This window comes from Erythrolamprus reginae, chromosome 3, assembly GCF_031021105.1.
Source record: "Erythrolamprus reginae isolate rEryReg1 chromosome 3, rEryReg1.hap1, whole genome shotgun sequence".
NCBI classification, from domain to species: domain Eukaryota; kingdom Metazoa; phylum Chordata; class Lepidosauria; order Squamata; family Dipsadidae; genus Erythrolamprus; species Erythrolamprus reginae.
This window is the reverse complement of record NC_091952.1, coordinates 52,836,163-52,860,554: the sequence shown is the minus strand read 5'-3', so window position 1 is coordinate 52,860,554 and position 24,392 is coordinate 52,836,163. Positions and strand designations below refer to the sequence as shown.

At 40.7% G+C, this 24,392-nt stretch overlaps 1 protein-coding gene across 1 annotated transcript in view; it reads right to left on the bottom strand.

Moving 5' to 3' along the window:
• HMGA1 (high mobility group AT-hook 1) overlaps positions 1-23,370 on the bottom strand; it is a 47,429-nt gene extending 24,059 nt beyond the window's left edge. The window contains exons 1-3 of the mRNA XM_070745275.1: positions 22,901-23,370; positions 11,164-11,393; positions 5,133-5,241 (exon numbers count right to left, since the gene is read on the bottom strand). Coding sequence (XP_070601376.1) covers positions 5,133-5,241; positions 11,164-11,366 — 312 coding nt within the window. The 5' untranslated portion in view covers positions 11,367-11,393; positions 22,901-23,370. The remainder of the gene's footprint in view (positions 1-5,132; positions 5,242-11,163; positions 11,394-22,900) is intronic.
• Between the last annotated feature and the right edge of the window lie 1,022 nt (positions 23,371-24,392).

Sequence of the window (24,392 nt, the reverse complement as noted above, 5' to 3'; positions counted from 1 at the left end):
CCCCGCCGACATGGGAGGCTCGCTAGCACACCCCCAAACCCGGGTTGGGGGTTCGGGGGTGTGCTAGGGAGCCTCCCATGTCGGCGGGGATGTTTTAAAACACCCGCGCCACTTTCCAATGAGTCCCGAAGACAAACGCGTTGTCTTCGGGACTCATTGGAAAGTGGCGCGGGTGTTTTAAAAGCCGACATGGGAGGCTCGCTAGCACACCCCCAAACCCGGGTTGGGGGTTCGGGGGTGTGCTAGGGAGCCTCCCATGTCGGCGGGGATGTTTTAAAACACCCGCGCCACTTTCCAATGAGTCCCGAAGACAAACGCGTTGTCTTCGGGACTCATTGGAAAGTGGCGCGGGTGTTTTAAAACATCCCCGCCGACATGGGAGGCTCGCTAGCACACCCCCAAACCCGGGTTGGGGGTTCGGGGGTGTGCTAGGGAGCCTCCCATGTCGGCGGGGATGTTTTAAAACACCCGCGCGACTTTCCAATGAGTCCCGAAGACAAACGCGTTGTCTTCGGGACTCATTGGAAAGTGGCGCGGGTGTTTTAAAACATCCCCGCCGACATGGAGGCTCGCTAGCACACCCCCAAACCCGGGTTGGGGGTTCGGGGGTGTGCTAGCGAGCCTCCATGTCGGCGGGATGTTTTAAAACACACCCACGCGACTTTCAATGAGTCCCGAAGACAACGCGTTTGTCCTTCGGGGACTCATTGGAAAGTCGCGCGGGTGTTTTAAAAACATCCCCGCCAACATGGGAGGCTCGCTAGCACACCCCGAACCCCCAACCCGGGTTAGGGGGGTGCTAGCGAGCCCCCCATCTCGGCGGGGACGTTTTAAAACACCCGCGCCGCCCCCAAGTAAAAACACCATCTGCACATGCGCAGAAGGTGTTTTTACTTCCGCAGCGCTACTTCGCGAAAACCCGCTCGTTGCGGGGGTCCTGGAACGGAACCCTCGCAAAGAGCGGGGGAATCACTGTACTGCCTTCTCTGATGTCCATACTGCTCCCACCCTACTGGCCTTCCAAAAGCCTGTGAAGACCTGGTTTTGCCGGCAGACCTAGGGACTGTGAGTGTTAACATCTATTCACGGCAGAACTGTGATTCGCTTGGTATGTCTGTGTGTATGATTGTATATTTTAGCTAGGGGGTTTATAGTTTTGTTTAATGAGATTTTATTATTTTTACTATTTAATATTTGACTTTCATTGTAATATTGTTTTGTATAATTTTATTGTTGTAAACTGCCATAAATCTCGTGGGATTGGGCAGCATATAAATCAATTAAATTAAATTTAATTAAATCCACAGCCCAGCCTCCCATTTGCAGCCCACCTTAGGACTTTGGGGCCAAATGAAAAAAAAAACCAGCAGAAAAATTACAAAATTTTGCTTGTTCAAGTTTGATCTATTTTTATTTGGATTGGATGGGAATGAAAACAGTTTGCAAGAAAGGCTTATCAGTTTTAGTTTACCCTTAAGTCCCTAAAATGCTAGAAATAGCTCCTTCAAATTAACTAATCTTTCTCAATGGTATCAGTGTCACTATAGAGGCCTCATGTGATTGCTCCATTACATGGGTGTCAAACTTGCGGAGTCACATTGCCATCACGTGATGTATAGAGACAATTTTTCTCCCTTTGTGGAGCTGCGTTGAGCATAGCCTGTGCGCGTTGCATCCGGCCCCATGGGCCACCAGTTTGACACCCTTGCTCCATAACATTGGGAGGTGGACTCTGCAGTTCAAAGATCTTTCCAGTTTAGTTAGAAAAGATGAAAAAAAATGGCACATATTTTTGCTTCTGGTTAAAATAGAAAATATACCACGAAGCTGTCATCCAAAATCAGATTTATTTATTTATTTATTGGATTTTGTATGCCGCCCTCTCCAGAGACTCGGGGCGGCTAACAGCGACAATAAACAGTGTACCAATAGTAATTTGGTATTGATGATTAAAAATCAATTAATATAAAAACCAAACATACATACATACATACCATGCATAGAATTGTAAAGGCCTAGGGGGAAAGAGGATCTAAATTCACCCATGCCTGGCAGCAGAGGTGGGTTTTAAGTTGTTTACGAAGGCAAGGAAGGGTGGGGGCAGTTCTCATCTCTGGGGGGAGTTGGTTCCAGAGGGCTGGGGCCGCCACAGAGAAGGCTCTTCCCCTGGGTCCCGCCAGGCGACATTGCTTAGTTGACGGACCCGGAGAAGATCCACTCTGTGGGACCTAACTGGTCGCTGGGATTCATGCAGCAGAAGGCGGTCCCTGAGGTAATCTGGTCCGGTGCCATGAAGGGCTTTATAGGTCATAACCAACACTTTGAATTGTGACCGGAAATTGATCGGCAACCAATGCAGACTGCAGAGTGTTGGTGTAACATGGGCATATTTGGGAAAGCCCATGATCTCGCAGCTGCATTCTGCACGATCTGAAGTTTCCGAACATTTTTCAAAGGTAGCCCCATGTAGAGAGCGTTACAGTAGTCAAGCCTCGAGGTGATGAGGGCATGAGTGACTGTGAGCAGTGACTCCCGTCCAAGTAGGGTCGCAACTGGTGCACAAGGCGAACCTGGGCAAACGTCCCCCTCGCCACAGCCGAAAGATGTTTCTCTAATGTCAGCTGTGGATCGAGGAGGACGCCCAAGTTGTGAACCTTCTCTGAGGGGGCCGTGATTCTCCCCCCAGGGTAATGGATGGACAGATGGAGTTGTCCTTGGGAGGTAAGATCCACAGCCACTCCGTCTTGTCTGGGTTGGAGTTTGAGCTTGTTGACACTCATCCAGGCCCTAACATCCCCCAGGCACCGGCCCATCACTTCCACTGCTTCGTTGGCTGGACATGGGGTGGAGATGTATAACTGGGTATCATCGGCGTATTGATGATACCTCACCCCATGCCCTTGGATGATCTCACCTAGCGGTTTCATGTAGATATTAAATAGCAGGGGGAGAGGACCGACCCCTGAGGCACCCACAAGGGAGAGACCTAGAGGTCGACCTCTGATCCCCTACTAACACCGACTGCGACCGACAGAGAGGTATGAGGAGAACCATGAAGAACAGTGCCTCCCACTCCCAACCCCTCTAGTCGGTGCAGAAGGATACCATGGTCTTCAATATATTGTATAAACAGTTGTTGTGACCGCCCCGAGTCTTCGGAGAGGGGCGGCATACAAATCCAAATAATAAATAAATAAATAAATAAATAGTTATATTTGGAATCCAGTCCTATGTTTTACCCAAGACTATATGCTTTTAAGTTATACACATGGAAAAAAGTATTAACTGACTCAATTATTAATAGTGTACATTTGGAAAACCTGCTGAAAACCCAGTTTTTCAAATGTGCTATAGTGAGAATGTTACTGCAAATGCACAGCTGCATTTTCTCTCTTATTTAGTCAGCCTATATCACTAAAGACAAATATACTTTCAAGTAGAAGAAAGGATAATGGCCAACACGTTTGCAGAACAGGCTGTATGAAATACTGTTTTCTTAGTTGCTTATAGACATTAAACATATGAACAATAAAACTTGTCAAGTGTGCTTCCGTTCAAAGTCCAGGAAAGAAAGACCCAAACTCCACAATGAAAGCGAAGGGTACTTTTGCTGATGAAAGCAAGATCTGAGCAAAAGGCGCATATAATTGCATATAGAAATAATCCAAATCCCTCCCCACATAACTCCTCCGGGCAAGTTAATTCAATCCCGGCACCCAGATGTCATGTGGGCACAGGTCCAAGTGGAGCCTCCACATCTGGTCAGTTGAAGCCACTGACCTTTGAGCAGGCTGTAAAAATGTCCGTGCAGCCTGGCAGTGCATGATGAGAACTTTCCTCCCTAAAACTCCTAATCAGACATATGAGGAAACGTCTCCAGCACAGCTTCCCTCCTCCTGTTTCTATGGCAGCTGAAGCAAGCAGGCAGGGTGGAGGTTGACAAAACTACTGTAAGGCAGAGAAGCTCATTTTCATAAATCTAAATCTAAGTGCTATTCTATACACTACAATGCAATGGGGTTTTTTTAATGATGTCAATTTGCTTAATGACAAAATGCAAATAACATAAATGTCCATGATACCCTACTTTCCAACTGAATGTATTTCCTTCAACTGAATGTCCTTCCCATAATTGGTTCACTGATTATAAGTTTTCATTTATTTCCAATGTAAACGAAAACTTAAGGGGAAATCTTGGAGCAAAGAGATCAAGACAGAGATTTAAGTTCCAGTAATTTATTTATTTATTGGACTTTTATGCCGCCCCTCTCCGAGGACTTGTGAACTGATTGCCTATCACAATTTTCTATTGGATCATATCATAAACTTTATAACATGATCAAATAGAAGATTTTGATAGGAAAGAATATAATATAATATAATATAATATAATGTGATTCAAAGTTCTTCAAAGATCAATAGTGAAACAAAATATGTAAACTCTTTAGAAACCCAATAATGTTTGCTCATTGTGTCCAATAGCACAAAATACTGCATTAACTGCTTTAGAACCTCTACTTATTAATAGGACTTAACTGAAGTTCTCATCATATTACAATTCTACAGAATTCCAAACTTTCAACTCTTTCAGCTGAAGTAATCTCTAGACTAGAGGGAAACTGCATTCTTTCTGGGATCAAAATAAGCCACTCTAAGGCAATATTGCTGAACTATACTCCTAGTATACCAGGCTACTGCATTCATTGAACATTTTTGGATGCTACAGAAGTACTTTCTAGATAGTTTTGCAAGGAAAATATTTTGATACTTGTGAATTATGAAAATGGGCAGACATTCAAAATTTGCTTCAGTACTCCTCTACAGAACTGTGTTTGTCCCAGAAACAAAGGAGTTAGACTGTCACAATTACTGCCAGCATCATAAAGCAAGATGCCCTGATTCCCAGAGGAATGGGAACTTTCATTAAGTATGCAAAGTAAATGACCTACTAATGTTTAACTTTCGTTGTGCATCATCAATAGCTTTGGTTGCACCATAGTAATACTGCTTTGTATGTTCCTTTTACTATGACTCAATTGCTTTTAAGCAATAACCAGTCAGAGGAAAGATAAATAGTACATCTTGCAAAAGCTTCCCCTAATAACACGAGGGAAGCTGAATACTGTACAAACCTGGGGTCTCTTCCTGGGCCGACCTCTTCCTCTCTTCTGTGTAACATCCTTGTCTTGTTTAGCAGACAGGGGCTGGCTTGATTTTGCACTGGATTCACTCATCTTCTCTCTTTTAAAAGGACAGATATAAAATGATTCTGTTAATTCTTTTCTCTCAAATGTCAACATATGCAGATTTTATTCTGGCTATTAGAATATCAAACCTTATGAAAGGGTGTAAACAATGCCAAGTACCTTTAAGGGTCTGTTCTCTCTCTACCCAGAAAGCAAAAGAAAAGCCCAGTCTACACTTTCAAGAGGTGCTCTTAACCAAGCAAAGAGGAAAATGCCCTCTATTTGCCTCAGTAGGGAAAGCTGAGTGCTTTGAAAAATGGATCTATTCAGATCAGCACGCTCTAAAGGCATCCAAAGGGCCCCCTGTTCTAAATGTGTCTGTGTGTGTGTGTCTGTGTGTCTGTGTGAGTGTGTGTCTGCTTCACTGCAGTACAACATACAGGCTAACACGAATGTCATGAATGACCATTATTAGAAGAGTTTGGCTACACTACTCTATCATCCTGCCAAGCCTGAAACTAGAACACTTCCGATGTTTATTAAAGGCTACATGTTTTACTGGACTAAGAATATCAGTGCCTCTTAGAAGTTAATCAGACTCATTTCACATTTCTTCTGGCACTAACTGATTATCATCCAGTTCTTAAAATAATTTCTTTTACAACTGATACCCGATTAAATATGCAATTAGTTATTAGCTTTATTCCATTAATTCATAAATTTATCATTGAACAATAGAGGAATAACCTAAATTCTGAATGAAAACAATAATATGGTTTGTTTTAAATGATGCCTCAGAGAAAAAGCATTACAGTGTTCCCTCGATTTTCGCGGGTTCGAACTTCGTGAAAAGTCTATACCACGGTTTTTTCAAAAATATTAATTAAAAAATACTTAGTGGTTTTTCCCCCCTATACCGCGGTTTTCCCCGCCCGATGACATATGTCATCGCCAAACTTTCATCCACCTTTAATAAATATTTTTTTAAATAAACTTTAATAAATAAACATGGTGAGTAAATAGTTGCTAAGGGAATGAGAAATTGCAATTTAGGGGTTTAAAGGGAAGGCTTGTGATACTGTTCATAACCAAAAATAGTGCATTTACTTCCGCATCTCTACTTCGCGGAAATTCAACTTTCGCGGGCAGTCTTGGAACACATCCCCCGCGGAAATTGAGGGAACACTGTATCTGGTATAGAAAATGTTCACAGGGATTTTTTGTTTTTTGTTTGTTTAGTAAGCCTTCATACTTTAAGATGAATGTCTGAAAATCATTTTAAATCTAAGCCCTATAACTACCACAGCACTGCCAGTGATAAAATTACATTGAAGAGAAATTAATATACTAGCATTTTATTCCTTGTTGTATACTCATAACCAACTGTATATTGATACTAAGCAATAAAGAAGATGTTTTCCTCACATAACACAGAAATTTTTTAAAATAGATTTCTGGGGGGGGGGGGGCATTGGGGATGGAAGCATAAAGAAATGGGTCAGCCAGCCCAGTCTTACATATCCAATCCAAAGATCTCAATTGAATAAGAATAAGAATTTAGAAAGATAACTATTCTACAAAGAACTTGAAAAATAGAAAACATAGGTCAAAGTTATTTAAAGCCAAAATCAATGTAGTAAATATATTTTAGAAATTGTAAGGTCTTCTGAAAGACAAAAAATGGAATAGAATTCTACAAAGGTTACTAAGGGCAATTGACAGGAAAAGTGCATTACATTGACTAAAATATCCTGTTTAAATTAGACCTAAGCCAATCATTCCCAATTTAAAGGCATCAAATGGGTTTATGTCTATATATCTCAAATCCTCATCTAGCATGGCTCATCAGGTTGAGAAAAAAAGGACCTAGATACTTTTTCTCTTAAAGGCCAAACTCCAACCTATAGTGCTCCTATCACTATGACAATAATACTGTCTCTGAGTGGGACAAGAATGATGATAGCACTGCCCTACAAGAGGAATATCTGAACTGCCATGTGGGAGGGAGGTTAAATCTTATTCATGTAGCACTACTCAACCAAAATTTCTGCTTTAAGATAAAAATGAGAACGTCAATGTGCCACCTCCTGTAATTTTGTATTGTTCTGCTCTTAGCTACTTTTCCAATCACACACAGCAATATCTTACTTCTTGAAACTGTCTGCAACTTGTCAGAATCTATCAGAAACAAGGCCATAAAAGGGTAGACTACCCACTGAGCTGTTTCCATGGTGACCCATCAGCAGGGGGAGTCAATAGGAAGCAACTCCCCCCACAATAAATACAGTGATCCCTCGATCTTCGCGATCTCGATCTTCGCGAAACGCTACACCACGATTTTTCAAAAAATATTAATTAAAAAATACTCCACGTTTTTTTTTGCTATACCACGGTTTTTCCCACCCGATGACGTCATACGTCATCACCAAGAGTCACTTCTCTGTCTCTTTCTCTTTCTTTCCTGTCATTCTCTGCTTCAATCATTTTCTCATTTCTCTTTTTTCTCCCCTTTTTTCTATCATTTCTCTCTCTCTTTCTTCCTCTCTCACACTCTCTTCCTCCCTCTCTCATCTCTCTCTTTCCTTCTCTCTCCCCCCCTCCACTTGCCCACGAGAAGAAAAAAAAGCAACCTCTGCCGGGCAGCTCCCCTTGTGCCCCCGCTTTGTGCCTGCCTCTTTTGGGGATTTTTTTTTCTTTTCTTTTTTCGCCTTTGGTCTCCCATTAAGCCTGCCGCTTGGCCGCCGCCGAGGAGAAGCGCGGGGAGGGCAAGAGAGGGAGATCGTGGCATGCGAGGTCCCTGCAGAGCAGAGGGGGTGGCTGAGGCGGCAGAGGCGTAGCGGTGGCGGCGGCAGGCGAGCTTGGAGCCTTGCTTCGCCTCCTTCGCTGCAATACAAATGAAGGGGTCAGACGCAGCCTCGGTGAGCCGAAGGTTTCCGCGGCTCTGACCCAGAGCAGGAAGGGCTGGTGGGGGCGGCGAATCCACCTCCCCAGCCACCGGCTCCACCATCTGCGCATGCGCGGCCATTGAAAAAAGGGCGCGCATGCACAGATGGTGTTTTTACTTCCGCACCACTATATCGCGAAAAATCGATTATCGCGAGAGGTCTTGGAACGTAACCCTCGCGATACTCGAGGGATCACTGTACCAATGTATCAGCTTGAAATACCAGAGACCACCTTGTCCCCAGTTCTAAAAGATTCACATTGAACATGTTTGACCAAACCATTTCCCTAAAACTAGGTGCCTTTTGGCAACCATAGCATATCACCCCAACATTTTCTTTGTTGGCCCTGAAGAGAAAAGAGAAGTCCTCAACTTTTTTCTGTGCATTCTAACACAGAGAGAGGTTCAATGAAATGCTGGTTTGTAGATTTTTTTCCTCCTAGTTGTTGGTAGGAACTGAGAGCATCTTATCAGAAAACCCACAAAGGATTTTGACTAAAATGAGCCAGGGTTAATATATGATAATGTAAACCAGAGATCTTCAAACTTTATGATTTGTGGGCTTCAACTCCCAGAATTCTCCAGCTACTTATGCTGGGAATTAAAGTCCACAAGTCTTAAAAGTTTATTTGACTTTTATATATTTATATTATATATTTATATTTATTTATTTGATTTTTATGCCGCCCTTCTCCTTAGACTCAGGGCGGCTTACAACATGTTAGCAATAGCACTTTTTAACAGAGCCAGCCTATTGCCCCCACAATCTGGGTCCTCATTTTACCCATCTCGGAAAGATGGAAGGCTGAGTCAACCTTGAGCCGGTGATGAGATTTGAACCGCTGACCTTCAGATCTACAGTCAGCTTCAGTGGCCTGCAGTACAGCGCTCTACCTGCTGAGCCACCCCGGCTCAATAATGTCACCCTTCTCGAAGTGACTCAGAGTGGCGTACAACATTGTAAATGTAGCCAACATATGTGAAGAAATCTAATTATTTTTTTAAAAGACATATACAAATTTAATAAAAATTCTAAAAAACCCTTGAGCAGTCATCCCCATTCATCCAATTCAATCATTCACAACATCATGGTTCCCATGCCAACCAGCAGAGGTAGGTCTTTAGTTTTATGAAAGACTAGGAGGGAGGGGGTGGTACGCATCTCTGGAGGGAGTTCATTCCAGAGGCCTGGGGCCGCCAGGCTCGTCCCCTAGGCCTTGCCGGATGACATTGTCTGGCTGACGGAACCTGGAGAAGGCCAACTCTGTGGGACCTAACCAGCCGCTGGGATGCATGAGGCAGAAGTTGGTCCCTTAGGTAGTCTGGTCCTAACCATGTAGTCTGGTCCTAAGCCATTGTAACATATTTTCTTTAAAAAGCAAATCAATGTGTTAATGCCTTTGGATGTCAGAAATTTTTCTCCTCACATTAATTTAGAATTTTGTTTGCATCCATGTCCCTTGGTGCCTGCCAGGCTATCTTCTTGCCTTTAAAGTTGGCTTAGACATCCTTAAATAAAAATAAATACAGAGGGAAAAAGGATGCTCTAAAAACCTCTTCTTCAATTTCAATAACATTTTGGTGGCCCATACAGATTATATATTCATAGAAAGATAACAAAGAGGGGTGAATCTTACCTATCATGAAAAAATAAGCTGAAGTGGTATTATATTATGGGGGATTAGTGAGTGAGTAACTCCACTAATTTTCCTTCTGGCAAATTGTGTTTTGGTGACCAGCTAATCCCACCATGTACATGGATTGCCTTTGTACATGCCTGCCTTCCCATCCCATGACAGACATTTTCTTAGCATTGCCACAATTTGCACTTAATTTCCAAATGTGGCCCGGGATCCAAAAAATGTGCTTTCCCCTTCTCTTAGGTACACCATTAGAAGTTTAGTCCGTGGCACTGACAATTAGAAATAGACATCTAGAAGCTTCCCACAAGCAAAGATCTGAAGAATACAGCTTTATTATTTACAAATATTGCCAGCAGCAAAAGCTTGCTTTTATACTTATTCCTAAATGTAAATACAGTTTAAAAGGACTACATTTTTTAGATTACAATATTATCTAAATATTTTTTTCCAAAGCTTATAAATTCAAATAGTTGAGAAAGGATAACTTTTTCTAATAAAAAGTTAATAAAACAATAAAATAAAACAAACTCAGCCAAGAAAACAAATTTATGAGTTTTTATGAGATGACCAAAGGAGATTTTTTTTTAGACTTGGAATTAGCTGCCTGCAGGATGTAGATATTTCTAGGAACATTGTTTAAAAATACATACTCCAGACAGATTTATGAACTTTGAACACAGAGAAGCACTAGTCTTTTTTTAAAACAAAATTTGACTTATACTCAATTATGGAAGTGAGTCATACCCTTTTTAAAAAGAGCCAGACACCTATAAATAATATTTAGAAACGCTTACCATACAGTTGAATGTACTGAATTTATGTGGATTTACAAGGATCGGCCAAAAAGTAATGCACCATTTTTTTCTTCAACAATTATTTATTGAACACAATGAAACTTATGTACAGGAAAAAAATATGTTTCTTCTACACTCCCTATTTCTCCATGTAATCTCTATCCCGTTCTATGGACTTCCTCCAGCGAAACACAAAGGCATGTATGCCCTGTCGGTACCACTTCTTGTTCTGGTCAGGAAGCCATTTCTGCACTGTGTAAATCACCTCTTTGTCATCCTCAAAATGTCTTCCGCGAATGGCATCCTTTAATGGAAGTTTGAGGGAGCTAGGTCAGGGCTGTAGGGTGGATGGGGTAATACTGTCCAACCCTGTTTAGTGATGTGTTCCGAAGTCCTCAAACTTGTGTGAGGCCGAGCGTTATCATGTTGAATCAAACATTCACCTGGGTTGTTATGGCACTGAAGTTGCTGGAAGCACTTCTTGAGTTTGGTTAATGTCTTCACATAAGCTTCAGAATTAATGGTGCTGCTTCTTGGCATCACATCAATGAGTATGACACCCTCATAGTCCCAAAACACAGTGACCATGATCTTACCTTAGCAAATCTTGGAGCTCTTCTGAACCGTCTTCTAATGAACTCACCCTCTGTGCCCAGCGACTAACCGTACTTCTGTCGACTGCAGATTCTCCATAAACTGTACACAAGCGTTTGTGAATGTTCTCAACAGTTTCTTTCTCCGCAGTGAGAAATTCAATGACGACACGCTGCTTGTAACGTACATCACTTACAGCCGCCATTTCAAAACACTGCTGCAGCTACGCTGTCTGAAGAAACGCAAAATTTACACAAACACTCCTGACAATTCAAATAATGTATATCTAAAGTTTCACATTCGTGCCATTAAATGTAGGCTGAGAAAAAAATGTGGTGCATTACTTTCTGGACAACCCTCGTACTTTGGAATAAATTTTTTTAGGACTGAGTAGTGGTCTTTTAGGAACTGCTATGAAATTATGGTCCCTATGCCAAAGATTTCAGCAAGGATTAAAAGAGGCCACTCTTTTTCAATCTTGGTATCAATCCTGCTTTTTCTGTAACATGAAGCATCAGTAATGTTGTATTATCACTGGGAAATGCACAGCCAGATTTTTCATGCCCATATTTGAGGGTTTAGTGGGGTCCAAAAAGAAAGAAAGAAAGAAAGAAAGAAAAAAGAAAGAAAGAAAATAAGTGTTTTATTCTTTAAATCAATAAAAATAAAAAAAGGTAAAAAATGGTCCCATTCAATTTGTGGTTGCAAAGAGGTACTGAGAAAGATGCACGCAGCCAATAAATTCCTTATGTATGACATAAATAGATCTATTCACCTAAGATTAAAAAGCCACCATCACAAACTACATTCTGAAGCCATTAATATATCTTCACATAAACACTGTAAGATGCACTGGTGTTTAAGATACACCAAGGTTTTGAAGAGATTTTGGCCCCCAGGAGCACTCTTCTGCAGGCCTCCCAAACCCTCCGCACCAGGGGTGAAATGTGATTTTTTCCCCCTACTGCTTCTGTGGACATGGCTTATTTTGTAACCGTGGCTTGGAGGTCAGATGGGCGTGGCTTCAGGAGGGCATGGTCATGTGACGGGGTGGGCGTGGGTGGCTGAGGAATTCTGTTTAGAGAATTCCTCCAAACTTTAGAGAATCCTGCTTTAAATTGAAAAGCCTTCCGAAGCTGCTAGGAAGAAGGTTTTTAATTGCAGAAGAGAAGTGACATTCAGCAGTGGATGAAAGGAAAGATTCTGATATGGTTCTAAGTTTTTGAAGCTTTGGGATTTGTGCAATATGGGCTTTGTGTTTCTAAAAGGGTTTGGGTGGATTCCCGTTGTGGCTAAATGACTTTCATCCTATGGTGGGTCTTGAGTGTGGGACTGTTTTTTCTGATTCTACTACTGTGTTTTGTTAGCTGCGAAATCTTGTCATTGGGAAATTTCAAAATATCCTGTCTTGAATGGATTTTTTAGGGATCTCTTTGCCTGCTTGTGTGAATGGCGCCAAACGTCAGCCTTCCACTTTCTATATGTTCATTATCTCTATTGGGCAGGAATGTGGAATGAGCTTCAGGCAAGTTGTTTTGTTAACAGCTTGATTTTTCCTTATTTTTCTCTGAGACTTTTATTATGGGTAATATTTTATTTGCGGGGGGGGGGTTGCTTCCCACAAAAAAAGAAAGAAAGAAAGAACGAAAGAAAGGAGGGAGGGAGAAAGGAAGGAAAGAGGGAGGGAGGACCACAAACCTAGCTGGCACTAGACAGTTTCAGAGATGCATTGAAACAGCACAGCAAAGACTGGAAGGACATCTAGTCCAACCCCATGCTCCCTGGCTGCATCGACCCAGACACATGACAGACCCATTTTTCACAAAAATGGAGCGAGCAGGTCAGGGCTTCGGGAGGCCAAAAATGGCTGTATTTGATGTGTAAGATGCACCTATATTTCCACCCTCTTTTAGGGGAGGAAGTGCGTCTTATACTCCCAACAATATTTTTTCTACATATATAAACATTATTCCCTTTTGTGGTAGAATAAAATTTTGCAGAAGAAGAAAGAGCAGGCTGAAGAAATTAAACTAACATGAACAGAAAAAAGCATAGCTAAAATTGTTTCACTAACTCTATTCACTATACTCAACATACTTTCCTATCCTTGAAAACCACCCCTGCCTCTCCCACACACTGATTCATATATTGCTTTTTGTTTTTCAGACCTCATCAGCTCCACCCAAACATAACTTTCTTGGTCTTCCCCTTCCTCTCAAGCCATTTGTTTGTACTTCGTATATTTGTTTTGTAATTCAATCCTCATTTACTCTCTGCATGTTCAAACCACTATACATTTTCATACTGGTCACTCACTTTTGAATTCAATATAATCATCCATCACTCATCATTCATTCTTGAACCCATCTCTTTTTTTATGCAGCCACACACTTAAGTATCCTGTTCCACTGTATTCAAGTGATTATTATTTTCCTCTTCACATATCCAGCTCTCTACTCCCTACAAATAAATGGGCAAAAAAGCAAGCTGTCATTCACAGCCATTTTTGCTTTTTGAGGGGGGAACATTCATTCTTCACTATAGATCAAAAATAACCTATTATCTTTCGACTAATGTTTTAAAATTTCTCCATATCCCCATTTTCAATAAATGATTTAATATGATGCATAACATCTATTTTTTTAAATTTTTTGTCATATAACTTACAACCATGCATCTCATTTTCTCTGTAAAAAAACCTTTATTTTTGAGATTATTAACTTTCACATCAAAACTCATTGCATTTGCACTGTACAATTTAGCATTTGCTGCAAATCAACGTCTCAGTCAGCAAGGCACTGTATACATACATTCAAAGTATACAAATTCACATGCTCAATCAACATAATTTTAACATCACCACAAACATTAAATAATAAAGAGACATCCTTACCACTTGCATAATGCTGAAATGCTGATTAGGCATTTTATTTATTTTCACACAGATCTTACTTCAGCTGTATAAATGCTCACTGCATTCTGTAAACCAACTTTCAACACACTCTTGCAAAATATCCCATAATTCAAATTTACTTAATCATAGGTTTTCTCCAAACAAACTCATAGACTTTTTCTTTTTCAACAATATGTTGACGAATAAAGATAGGCTGCAGCCAGCATGTAACTGCACTATATTCTCCTCTTCCTTGAGTCAGAATTCTGTCAAACTTGTTCCTAGGCCCGCTTCGCCTTGTTGTTTTAGCATTCAATTTTGTTATCTTTCTTTTTCTGAGGGAGAATATTATGGCATTCTTCCAGATATCAGACACAGGTGCTGGTTTCACACATGTGAACCACTTCCATATATGTTTCTTTAGTGACACCAGCTATGACTTACAGTTTTCTCAGTCTAAGATTCTCACAGCATTTATTTCCATTCATTAGTGTTTTTTTGGACACCAAGAACATTTCAACTCCAATCTTTGACTTATCACTTTCATTCTATGTATGCCTCTCAAATATTCTTTCTAGCATACCATGCCTTGAGTTTCATCCCAGAAGTCATCCTATTTCAGTGACCTCTTCCACTTCTTTTTCTCTTGTCTCAATTTTCCCCATGAATCTTTGACTTTATTAAGAAATGGCCGCCCTATATTCAGAAGACAAATGTATATTTTTCTCAATTTTCATTATAAACAATCCTTTGTAATATGTAAAAATAAACAATTCACAAATGCAAAGCAGACCCTTTTCTAAACTGATATTGAGTATACAACATTGTTCTCAATTATTCTTGAGTCTCTCAATGGCCTAATTACTTTTTCTATACTATCTCATCTCATTCTCATTCATTCATACCATCTAGCAGAACAATTTATTCCACTAAGATTGTATTTTATTCAGGGTGTAACATTTCCCCAAATTTACCTCTACTTTTTCTGTTCTCACTATGTTGTTGCAGCAAGACTTTGGGCAAAAGCAGTCTTACTCCTCATGAGTAAGAAATGCTACTCCAGGCAAGCTAGAATCTCAATTCTAGAAACTACCTTGCATGCATATTGTTGCCTTCACCTCACGAACTAGAAAGTATATTAATGTACCAATTCAGGACATAACAACATACTGGATCAACACATTTTCAAGAAATATTGTACTTTTCCCTTCTAAAAACCTGTCAGGATAGACTGAGAAAAATCAAAAAGGTTGTCAATTCCATAGAGTTCTGAACACTGGAAAACTCTCATGCACAATGTGTCAGGAATGTGTTACTTGGAACCCTGACACAATGATTGAAGATGTAAAAGCAACAAGACTCACCAAGTTATTAACCAAATGTATAATCTGTATTGAGACAATATTTTTATCAATCCAAGTTTTAATTCAAATTTCCATCACACCAAAAATAGACCATAGAAGGAAAAACCCGTTCATGGCATCATCAGAAAACCATATTGTTTGAGTTGATAAGTTGGTAAGACTTATCAATTCAGTAAATAAATAAATCATCATCAATAAATATGAATGTGTACACTCACTCACACACACACAGAAGAGGAGAACAGAAAAATAATTTAAAATAACACAAATTGTGAGATCTCATAAACAGGATGCATGAGCAATTCATTGGTGAAAGGTAATAGCTTTATTATGCTATGAAACTCTTTTTGAAGTTATGATGTGTTCTTTCACATCTGGTGTCATCCAGATGTGTAACTTCAGACAGCTTGCTGGGAATGACAGAAATTGCAGTCTAGTATCTGTAGAAGACACTAGCTTGATGAAGTTTGACATATTAATTGAACATTATGCTTGTTCTGAGAATATTACTGTGCAATTTATACATTGCAATGTATATGCATTGTAACTCTATTTATACCATTCAAACTCGAGCTTGGCGTATAGCCTTTCACTTTTAGGGATTATGCTTTATACCAAGGGTCCCCAAACTTTTTACATAGGGGGGCCAGTTCACTATCCCTCAGACTGTTGGAGGGCCGGACTATTAAAATAAAATATGAACAAATCCCTATGCACACTGCACATACCTTATTTTAAAGTAAAAAAACAAAATGGGAACATACTATTTAGAGGGGGGGAAGAAGTCTGAATGTTGGGCCTGACATTAAAATTCCTATATGTTTATGTTTTGTTTTTAATTTTCTTTTGTTAACATCTGATTGGCTACACAAGGTTTTCTTGGCTTATAAAAAAATGTATAAAGAAAGAAGGAAGCACTTTGGCATAATGGTTAATAAGTTAGAAATATAATTGGTGTACTTTTTGAAGGAACATTAAGGAGGGAATTTAATTAAAAGAAAATGAATGTAACTGGATGACAAAATTAGAAAAAAAACTTTTGCAACTTTTTTGATGATTGATATTAGTTAGTAACAAAATGCAGCATTTTATTCATGGAAAATTAGATGGTACACTGTGTTGTTTGAATGTGAAAAGAAAAATTAAGAAAAAAATCCCCCCCCCCCAAACAATCCTTCCTTCCTCTGTCCCTCCATTCATTTCTTCCTTCCTTCCTCTCTACTTCTCTCTTTCCCTCCCTCTCTTTCCTTTTTCTTTCTTTCTCTCCACTTCTTTCTCTGTTTTCCCTCTTTTCCTTCTCTCTCATTCTCTCCTTCCAGGCCTCTCTCATTTCTGTGTCCTCTCCCTCTCTCTCCCCCTTCACTCTCTCATTTATTTCTCTCTCCTCCCTTGTGTGTCCAATCACATTTGGCCAATAAAGAAATAAAGGAGAGATCATACCGGAGCAGTTTCTATTGGCTCCAAAACGGGGTGTGTGTGTGTGCGCTGAGGGGGCTGGATCCTGGGCGTGTTGGGGGAAAGCAAGGTGGGGAAGAGAAATGCTGCCAAGCACTTGGCTCCAACCCCTTTTACCTTTTTTCCCTTTGGCCGAGACAACACCCCCCCTTCCAAAGTTTCACGACTCCTCCCATTGTCTGCGCTGATCTGCAAGCAATGGAACTGCAAGAGGCCATAACACTGCCCTCTCTCCCCCCTCCCCCTGCCCCTCCTGTGCCAAGAGAGCTAGGAACGTCGAGGGGCCTGCCGCGATGAGCAAGCGGAAGGCGCCACAGGAGAACATCCAGTGGCTGTATTGGGAGCCCAAAGTGAATAGCTCGGCCCTCACCAGGCCCTGGGATGAGCTTCCCCAAGCAGAGCAGAGGGCGGGTGTTTGAAGGGAGGGACCCGGCAACATAGGTTTTTTTAAAATCCATTTTAAGTGTGCAAGTCAATAATTCACTGTAACCAATAAACAGGAAACACTTTTTTAAAAAAAGAAGCCATAACACCGCCACGCAGGGGAGGGAGGAGGAGGAGACCAACCAGAGTTGCGTCGCGTGAGCCCCGCAGCAGGAGAACCTCACATGTCGCCTGGCCCGGGATGAGCTCCTCTCCCCCACCCCCTTACCCCTGCGCAACCTGGGCTTTGCTGAGGACTGGCTTGGAAAGGGAGTCCAAAGCACTTGGGGTTGCGGCCAGAGAGAAATCTTTTGCCTCTGTGAAATCTCTCTCAGGCTGAGCTCCGACCCTGTGGGACTCCCAGCTTCTTTTCAATGGTGGGGGAGGATAGCGGTTTGCCTCCAGAATCCTGGCTGCAAGTGGCAGAGTGAGAATCGCAGCACAGCCTCATGACAGATGCAGGGGCATGGCTGCTTGTTCTTGGTGTCTGGAAGGTGGGGGGATTTCTCACTTAAGCCTGGGATGCTGGAGGAGAAATCCCCCCCCTTTCCAGTGATTCTCACTCTGCCGCTTGAAACTGGGATTCTGGCGGAGAACCGCTGTCCTCGTCCACCACTGAGAAGAAGCAGCGCTGCTGCTGCTTCTCTTCTGGGGTGCCCGAGCTGGCTAGGTAATCTGGCCTGCAAACGCACGTCACTGTGGATTGGAGGGCTGGCGTCACGCAAGAAGCCTGCTCAGGCAGGGAAGGAGGGAAGACCCAACTGTCCATTCTGGGCTGATAGATCTGCTCCCTTAGAAAACAACAACCGGGATCCTGTCTCTGCGTCTTTGGGCACAAGAGCTGTTCTTCGGACACATGCATGCCAGATACCAGGCCAAGTGGCCAGCACACATGCGCACACCGGAAACAGGAAGATCATCTTCCGAGCCAGTGTACATGCACCGGATGACTGTTCTTTCAGTTTTTGCAGCAACCATGTTCATGAAGACCAGCTGGGTGGTGCTCCAGAATCCTGAAAAGCCACTTTTGCCACACGTGTCATAGGTTCGCCATCACAGGTCTATGTGATTAATACAAATTTACATCATTTGCAACAGATGATGTAAATTTGGATTTAACTGACATCTGGATATATACATACATTAATCCTCTAAATTGTCTGTTAAAATCAACATTTCTGTATGAAAACATTAAGGTTTATTTTATTAGTTTTTTTATCCTGCCTTTATTATTTTATAAGTAACTCACACCAGGAAATATACATACCATATTTTTGGAGTATAAGTTGCACTGTATTATAAGATGCAACTTACTTTGGGGGAAGGAAACAAGGAAAAGACCTCTGCCTCCCAGCAATTTGTCTCCCAGCAAACAGCACAGATATACACCGTTTGTGTATTTCTGTGCATAGGTGTCTGACCCATAGAAATAGCAAAGAATTGGAGAAATGAACATTATGGCACATTTTAATTAATTCCAGAAAGTTTTTTTATATGTAGTCACACTAACTGCTCCCAATTATTTAAATAGATATACTTCAAAGATGACTAAGTCAGGGTTTAACTCAGCTGTCTTATCTTAATACTAAAACAGGACACTGTTACATTTCAGATTATACTTTTACAGATCTTTAAAATTGAGGTGGCTTTCTGGAAGTATTCTCTGCTATTTAAAAGAAGATACAATAGCACTGGGCTTCTTCAGATCAAGCATTTATTTTAAAAAGCTTCTTCATTTTGTTATGTTATCGAGAACAACAATAAAACTGGTTTTTTGTAAAAAAAATAAGTCTAATCATTTGAATGTTCTATAGACATTTATTGTTATTGACTTCTTGCATCCAGTTTCAGCAATCCAATATTGTCAACTACCTCCCAGCCTTCTTGCCGCTAATTTCACTTTCAGTTTAGCACCTGGCAGCCAGCTCCCAGCCTCAAATCAGCTCAAGGTCGGAAAGCTGATAATCAGTTGTTTGTGCTAATCAGATTCTGCACTGTTTGCTGCAAGGAGGTAAATTGCTGGGAGGCAGAGACCAAAGGCTGGTGGTGGCTGGATGGAGCTACATTCAGTGTATAAGACACACCTAAGTTTTCACCCTCTTCTGGGAAGTAAAAAGCTGTGTCTTATACTCCTTTTTCCTCCTATTTTCCCCACAAAAACAGCTCTGTGAGGTGGTTGGACTGAGTGACTGGCCCAAAGCCACTCAACAGGCTTTCATGCTTTAGGCAGGACCAGAACTCAGATTTCAAAGTGAGTATCTTAATCACTATAGCAAGCTACCTCTAATTAATGTCTAAAAATTTCATTTAGGCAATGATCCAACTAAAATTGGACTAAAACCTTTAGATCAAAGAGAGAGACTATGTGACTTATTATCACAGCACTTTGATCAACCTAATAGATAATTTTTAGATTTACAATAGCAATTCCCAATTTGGGAAGGGTATCTTCTAACAATCAATAGAATGATATTGAAACACAACCAATCAAAACTCTGTATTTTACACAGACCATTATTACAAGGATGTTTACCATTTCTCTTAGGAATTTGCTATTTTTCATGAACTGTTTGCTAGCTTATTTGTCTAATTCAATGATTATGTCTACACAGTGCATTAAGTTATAGTTTGTTTTAAACCAGATTTGTAGAACAGGCTAGATCTGTTCAACAAGTCATCTGATCTATACATGTTAAATAATGGTTTATGATTTGTGACAAAATGCCAAAATAAACATTATGGTAATTATGTATAAATTAATATATTATTCTTGCAGTTTTACAGATTTCAGGATTTTTGGAGATGATTAATTTTGATGAGGCTCCAAATACTTAACAACAACTTACATTTTTTGCAGGCGCTTGCTATGACTGAACGCTTTTTGCATCTGCTGATGGAGAAAGCAGTGAAGGGCAAGAATCATCTCCATTCACTTCCCTTGTACAGGAAGACAATCACAATTGAGGCCAAAATTTCTGTTGCTAAGTGAAAGCTTTGTCTAAATGAATTTTGCCCCACTTCATTATTTTCTTGCCACATTTGTTAAGTGAATCACCGCAGTTGTTAAGTGAATTTGGTTTCCCCATTGACTTTACTTGTCAGAAAATCATAAAAGATGACCACATAATCTTGGGACACAGCAAGTCATAAATATGAACCCGTTGTCAAACATCTGAATGTAAATCATAAACGGTCATAATTGTGAAAAAATAGTCATGTCACTTTTTCAGTGCTATTGTTAACTTCAAATGGTAACTAAATGAACTATTGTAAAGTCAATGATTACCTGTACTGTCCAAATTGACAAACAATTGATTCAGATTTTGGAAAGTCTTATTCCAACATGAAGAAACCAGGAAAACCAACATTATGCTAGAACAATGAAAGTTAATTTCCAGTTTTAAATGAATGCAAGAAAATGTAAATCATCTGTAGTCTACAACCTAAAATAATGAATGCTGCGGAAGATTGAAAATCCATGGATGTATGGAAAAAAGGAAAATGCTTATGGAGTATTCCTCCATCACTGCATATTATTCTAGGCAGCTACTAGGCCAAAAATGACCCATTCCTCAAAATAAAGTTGAATGCCAGCAGTCACAACCTATCACCCTTAGACACAGCAATCCTCTGGGGTTATTTTTCTCCTCAGAAATCTGCCAATTCTCCTTCTATGTTCCCATCCCACACCCTGCTTGCGCCACAACTGTTTGCTTCTATCTGATTAATAGCAAATTAAATTTTGAAAGACAACAGGTTGCTCAATCCAAAATGGCTGGCCTAAATCCAAGCAACAGCGTCCTCCCAGGAGCTGAGGCACCTTCTGGGCAAAGGCTTGGGGTTTGCTTACAATATGCTGGAGGAAAACACAATAAACACCAAATCGCAAATTTGAAGTGCTTGTTTGAAAATAGAGCTGGCTTGGGAGATCCCTTAATGGAACATTCCAGGGGGATTCTTTTGAAGCCCCAGAAGATGGCTATTAAAAACAGCCAGCCCCACTTGAAGTGCACATAACAAAAGGAAGTGATAAGGGAGGCTGGAGGGCCACACAGGAAGGTTAACAACAGAATGGGAAACTTTTGAAGAGCTGTCCTGCAGGGCCCAAATGTTCAGTCCCACAAGGCGTTGATTTGTGGGGGAGGGAGAGTATTATTATTATTATTTATTTAGTATGATCCTCTTTGTGAAGAGGAAAAATGGTAAATAACATTTTTTTGAAGTTAGCAAGCAGCTTTACATAAGAGAACACCTTTGGGGCAAGTTCCACACCCCATTCTCCTCCTTTTTCCACTAAAACTATCTCTCCCTGATCAGTAGAAAGAGAAAATACACAAGCTCTCCCTTCCAACCATTAATTAGGTTGGGGTGCCTCTTCAAGACATTTCTCCAATTCTGCCAACATCAGTTAGTCAAGCACTAATAACAAGCTGGCTAGGTGCATTACTTTCATGCCTGAACCCATTTTTCATTTAAGTTAGTTCTCCAATGTTTTCAAATTGAGCAATTCACCACATCAAGACTGGAATTTGAATCTGCCTACATCAGAGCCTTTAATGAAAAACAAACAAACAAACATTCAAAACCAGTAGCTGCACCTCACTTGAAACTAAATATACATAAGGGATTCCCCCCCAAAAAAACCCAGCCCAAAATGTTGCTCAAAATATGTAAGCCAAGACCGATACACAGGTTTTACTAATAAATGAAGTAAATCATATTTACCAATCCTTTCAACATTTGAAAAGCTGTAGCTCAGATTATACCAATTTCCTTTAAAAGAAAACGAAAGCTCTGGCATCTTCCCCTTTAAAAGAGCGGAAGGGGGTGTTTCTAGAAAACCCAATGCACCTGCTATTTGCACACACACATACGCACACACATTTTTCTTTTCCAGATCTGCATGTCTATTGGAAGAAACCCACTGAAAAAATTAATAAGTGCACGAAAGTAATGTCGCGCGATTTGAAAATGAACACAGCCCCAACATGCATGTATTTGTGAGGATCTCGAGAAAGAGAGGAAAGGGGGGGGGCAGAGAAACCCGACCGAGCTCCAGTGTTATGGGAGTCTCGCAGATGAGGAGCAACTTGCAATAAGCAAAGCAGTTTCTAACCGCTACCTACTCCGGCGTTAAAAAAATAAAAATAAAATAAAGAGGAAAGGAATTCTACCCATCGGACCCACGGTCTGTAGAAAAACATCCATCAGTTTTCCCACCCTGAATAAAATCCGGATCAAATGCACTAGAATTTAACATTAAAACGCCGAAGTGCTTGAGAAAAAAACACAACCATACAAATTACAAGGCCATTCCGCCTTCCCCAACCCAGTGAGCTCTGCTAAGACCTCCCTTCCCTCCCAATATAATAACCCTTCTTCTCTTACTTGCCTGCACGCTGAGAATAAAAGGCTGGAGAGTATATTTTATTCCGCATGCCTTACTTGCTTCCTATTGTAAATTCCGAGCACAGATACAATAATTTTTTTTTGCAAACTGAAATGACTTTGCAAAACCCGCTCCTAAATTCCGCAAAGGTAAAAATTAAAAAATAACATTAACGCAACTTTTTTTTTAAAAAAAAGAAGAAATCACCAACTTACAATTACTCTTATTCGCGAATCTGTATATGGGTTTTTTCCCTTGTGTGTGGTAGTGAGATGAAAATAATCCCCCCTTCTGGTGGCTTGATGGTTGCAATCGCAGATCTGAAGCAGAAGGCAGGGAGACTTGCAGTGGAAAAAAAAAAGAGGGAAACAGCGTACAAGCAGGCAGGCCCCCCTCTTATTTATATTATTTTTTTTTTTAAAAAAAATGTTCCAGGAGGAAGGAAGCTGGGTCAAAATCACTTGCAAAATTGAAAAAAAAGTAAGAGGGGGGAAAAATAGCCTCCTCTAAATCTTACTGGAGAAAATCCAGAAGCTAAAAATAGCAAAATCACACTCCAAATTAAATAAGGGCAGGCTGACTGGCTAAGGGGAGCTTAGTCCTTCCAGTGGAAGAGAGAAAGAGGGGGAGGGAGGGTAAAGGGGAAGGAGGAGGAGCCATTCGGCGTCTGCATCATCACCTGTGGGTGGAGGAAATATAAAAGAAAGCAGCAAGGGTGATTTTAAAAGGCTGCTTCGAGGGCTCGTGGGGAAAGGGGGGGGAAAAAGCAAGCAAGCAGCGGCTGCGCTGAACTGCGAAGAACAAAAGGAAAACAACGGCGGGAGCGCCGACGTAGCTGCCGCCTTTTCCTTCGCGCCAAAAGATGAAGGCAGCGCTTTGCAAAAGTTACACACACACACACACACACAAAACCAGACTCCATTGCTGCCCATTTTGCTTTGTTGCTTCCTTTGAATGGGGGTGAGGGAATAAGTTTCGTGATTAGAAGAAGCTCATTGAACCTAAATAGGGTTCAAGCTGCTTTAGTAGGGTTTTTTTTTTGAAACACAGAAGATTGACGACAGAAAAAGACCTCATGGTCCATCTAGTCATGTCTCTCCTATATTTTATATATCTTTTCTTCCATTCATATATCTTTTCCTCTATTCTTCATTGACATATTCTATTCTCAGATCTTTTCTTCTATCCTTTCCCTGATATTTACTACTACATGTTTTTATCCTCTTTAACTTTCAATTTGTATTGGACAAAATAAATAAATAGTCTGCCTTTATACTATTTCCTGTATTTTATCTTAGGATGGATATATGTTGATCCCAGGCATGTTTAAATTCAGTTACTGTGGATTTACCAACCATGTCTGCTGGAAGTTTGTTCCAAGCATCTACTACTCTCAGTAAAATAATATTTTCTCACCTTGCTTCTGATCTTTCCCTCAACTAACCTCAGATTGTGCCCCCTTGTTCTTTCCTATTAAAAACACTTCCCTCCTGAACCTTATTTAACCCTTTAACATGTTTATTTTGGAAAATAATTTAGGGTGAGCCCAAGTCTAGCCAAGAGTGTGCCACACAAATGTTATGTGTTAGCGATTGGTGTATAAACCTTTATTTAGGGATCAAAAGTCCTGACTTGCTTATTTGTAAATCTGGTCTGGGACTATTGACCTATGTGTAATGTGGGGAACTCCACCTTTTGTTTGGTATG